General features: G+C 41.1%; 1 protein-coding gene across 1 annotated transcript; it reads left to right on the top strand.

Moving 5' to 3' along the window:
- The first annotated feature begins 2,109 nt into the window (after nt 1–2,109).
- On the top strand, nt 2,110–3,066 carry LOC124967932 (olfactory receptor 7G2-like). Its single transcript, XM_047530363.1, has one exon. The coding sequence runs from the start codon at nt 2,128–2,130 to the stop codon at nt 3,064–3,066; it is 939 nt and encodes a 312-aa protein (XP_047386319.1). The 5' UTR covers nt 2,110–2,127.
- The last annotated feature ends 289 nt before the right edge of the window (nt 3,067–3,355 follow it).

The raw sequence follows: 3,355 nt of genomic DNA, 5'->3' as shown, positions 1-3,355 counted from the left end.
GGAAAAGATTTTGCGAAATGCCCATAGAAAACAGTATGCTTGTCTGTACTTACTACAAATATCAGTGACCAAAAAACTAGATTGGAATATTCTGGACAACATACTGAAAATAAAAATCAAGGATCAGGAATCATTAATGACATTGAAGAGATTCCTCTGAGTATTTGTTTGATTATAACCTCTTGGTTGTGTTTGTAATCAGATTTGTAATACCCACATGCACAAGCTATGTTTTCACACCTAAAAGAGAATCAGGCTCCTTGATATGAAACAGCTATATTTTTCTTTGTTGGTAAATGAATATTTGGGGTTTACAAGAAACCTCATGGGTCTTGCAGGCAAGGTACCATAAGTGGAGGAGAGGAGAATCAGTGGAGAGAATTGGGTGAGCTGCACTTGGCTTCTGGGGTCAGGGGACCTGCCAGCCTAAAAGCCTGTCTTCTGTTTTCTTTGATCTTTAAGGTTATGCACCCCAGGGATCAGCAGGGCAGTAAAATTGCTAGTCTAACAAGGAGCTTTGGATATTGAGCCCCAGGGGTAGAGAGACTGCATAGAGTCAGCTTGTGGCCACCGCACCCCACAGCCCTGCCCCAGTGGAAAAACAACACAGGAGCCTCCTCCTAGAGATGTGATCCTTCTTGACCAGGACCTGCTGACTCAATCTGTCTGCCCTTCCTGAGCATGCATCGTCCATCACCAATACACCGATGAGGCACTGAGCATCCTTCCTCTTGAAGTCCACCAGGTACCAGGCCGTCCCTTAGTTAAAGCACTGCAAATGAAGTTAGGTGTGATTCACATATCTAAATCCATTATTGTTCAATTCATTTAAGTTTTATCCATTTCATCCCAAATGCATCACAAATGAAGATTGGTTTCCTGCTTACACATGACCAACTTTCCACAACAGCATTTCTAAGAGCAACCTGATTCTCCTAAAAGGACCTAATAAATATAAGTCTTTGTCATCTGGTCTCTGTTTTCCAGAGAACAAAAAGTTGTATGTAGTCTTACTGCTTTTCTTACGAGTCTATGAACTTCATGCTTTTTTCATTCTGGTGCTTTTTACCTTAAGGCAAAAAAAAAAAAAAAAAAAAAAAAAAAAAAAAAAAAAAAAAAAAAAAAAAAAAAATTAGAAAGAGACCAGGAATCTCATGAAGAGACTTGTCTAAATTCTCATAGAATTATTTGCAAAGGAGAGGACCTGCAATTCCATGGGTGAGTCTTCTAGCTTCAGGTATAAATGCAGTCTTCTGCCCACCTGGATGGATGCTAGCCATAGACATGACTAATGGTACAGGTGGCTAATCCTTGAAGGAGGCTTTTCACAGGAAAAAATGTTAAAATTACAATGCTGGATTATGAAATATGAGTTTTTATTTCATAATGCTTTTCCTGTGCTATTCAGTCATTAGCAGAGCTTAGTGGAGAGTCAACCCTTCAGTCAGATGACCTGAGCTGGGTCCTGGTCTTAGCCAAGCACTCATCACACAGCCCACATCCCAGTATTACCTCCCCTTTCTTAAGGGTCTTCATGGGTAAAATGAGGTGGCAGTGTGGACTAACACAGCAGCAGTTTGACAAGACAATCAGATGATTCCAAAAGGATTCTGAGAAAAACCAAAGTAGGTGAACCCTGGCTCAAGAGGACAGATGTAACATGGTCATGCCTGTCTTACTGTTTGTGTGAAGGTACAGACTAATTCTAATTGAATAGTCATGTCTTATACATTGTTTTATTCACAGCACCTAACTCAGTAGATGCAACAGTTGATGTTTAGTAAAACAAACATTTCAATAAATGAGGTGAGAGAAAGAAGTGAGTGGATAGGGAAGGAAGGAGAAAGTAGCAGAGGAAGATGTTTGAACATACATTTGAGTTCACAGTATTAATGATACAGCTTTGTTTCTAATAAATGTTTCCGAGAATTCAGCACATATCAAAGCCACCCAGGGGGCTTGTTGAAGCTTAGAATGCAAGTCTTCATCTACAGAGTTTATCAGCAGTGAGTCCAATGGAGGGATCAAGAATTTGCATTGCTATCATATTCCCAAATAATGTTGCTAATGCTGTTCCTATGTATTTTTATTTTTCACACCACCTTTTCCTTGAGATTCACCAACAACATGGAACCCAGAAACCAAACAGCAGTTTCAGAATTCCTACTATTTGGCCTGACAGATGATCCAGCATTGCAGCTCATTGTCTTTGGACTGTTCCTGTCCATGTACCTGGTCACTGTCCTGGGAAACCTGCTCATCATCCTCGTCATCGGCTCTGACTCCCACCTCCACACCCCTATGTATTTCTTTCTCTCCAACCTGTCTTTTACTGACATATCTTTAAGCACCATCACAGTTCCAAAGATACTGGTGAACATCCAAAGACAGAGTAAGACCATCAGTTACACAAGCTGCCTCACCCAGGTCTACTCTGCGCTGGTTTTTGTTGGAATGGAAAACTTCCTCCTAGCAGCGATGTCTTATGACCATTATGTGGTCATCTGCCATCCACTCAGGTACACAGTCATCATGAATCTGCACCTCTGTGTTCTTATGATTCTCTTCTCTTTGTGCATCAGCTTTATGGATGCCTTGCTGCACAGTCTGATGCTGCTGCGGTTGTCCTTCTGCACAGACCTGGAGATCCCTCACTTCTTCTGTGAACTTGCTCAGATGATTAAGCTCTCCTGTTCTGACACCCTCATTGATAACATCCTTATATATATTGCAGCTTGCATATTCGGTGGTCTTCCTCTCTCTGGGATCATTATCTCTTATACTCACATTGTGTCCTCTGTCTTGAGAATGCCATCAACTGAAGGAAAGCACAAAGCCTTTTCCACCTGTCGGTCACACCTGTCTGTTGTCTCCTTGATCTATGGGGCAGCTTTTGGGGTGTACATTAGCAATGAATTCTCTGACTACCCCAGAAAGACTGCAGTGGCTTCAGTGATATACTCTATGGTTCCACAAATGCTGAACCACTTTATCTACAGCCTGAGGAACAGAGATATGAAAGAAGCCTTGAGGAAACTCATTAGTAGGACAGCATCTTTACTATAATGTTTCATGATTTGAATTTGGGTTTCTAAAGCATATTTAATTGACAAGTTCTTTGTGAACCAGATAACTTAAACTTCTTCCACCATAGTAACCTACAATGACCAAGTAATGACTAGGTGCATTTTAACTTGGCTGGAACCTAACTTTGCTTTTGTTATGCTCTCTGTTCTTTGACCCATAATTCCTATTCTCCAAATAATGCTTCCTGGCTTGACTTCCATAGCTGCAGAACCTGTGGAAGAGACTCCAATGTAACCATTTTTGCCTGCTCAGAAGAAGGCAATGTGAG

Source organism: Sciurus carolinensis, chromosome 17 (assembly GCF_902686445.1).
Source record: "Sciurus carolinensis chromosome 17, mSciCar1.2, whole genome shotgun sequence".
Taxonomy (NCBI): Eukaryota; Metazoa; Chordata; class Mammalia; order Rodentia; family Sciuridae; genus Sciurus; species Sciurus carolinensis.
Note: the sequence above shows the minus strand (reverse complement) of the source record. Positions and strands in the feature narration are given on the sequence as shown.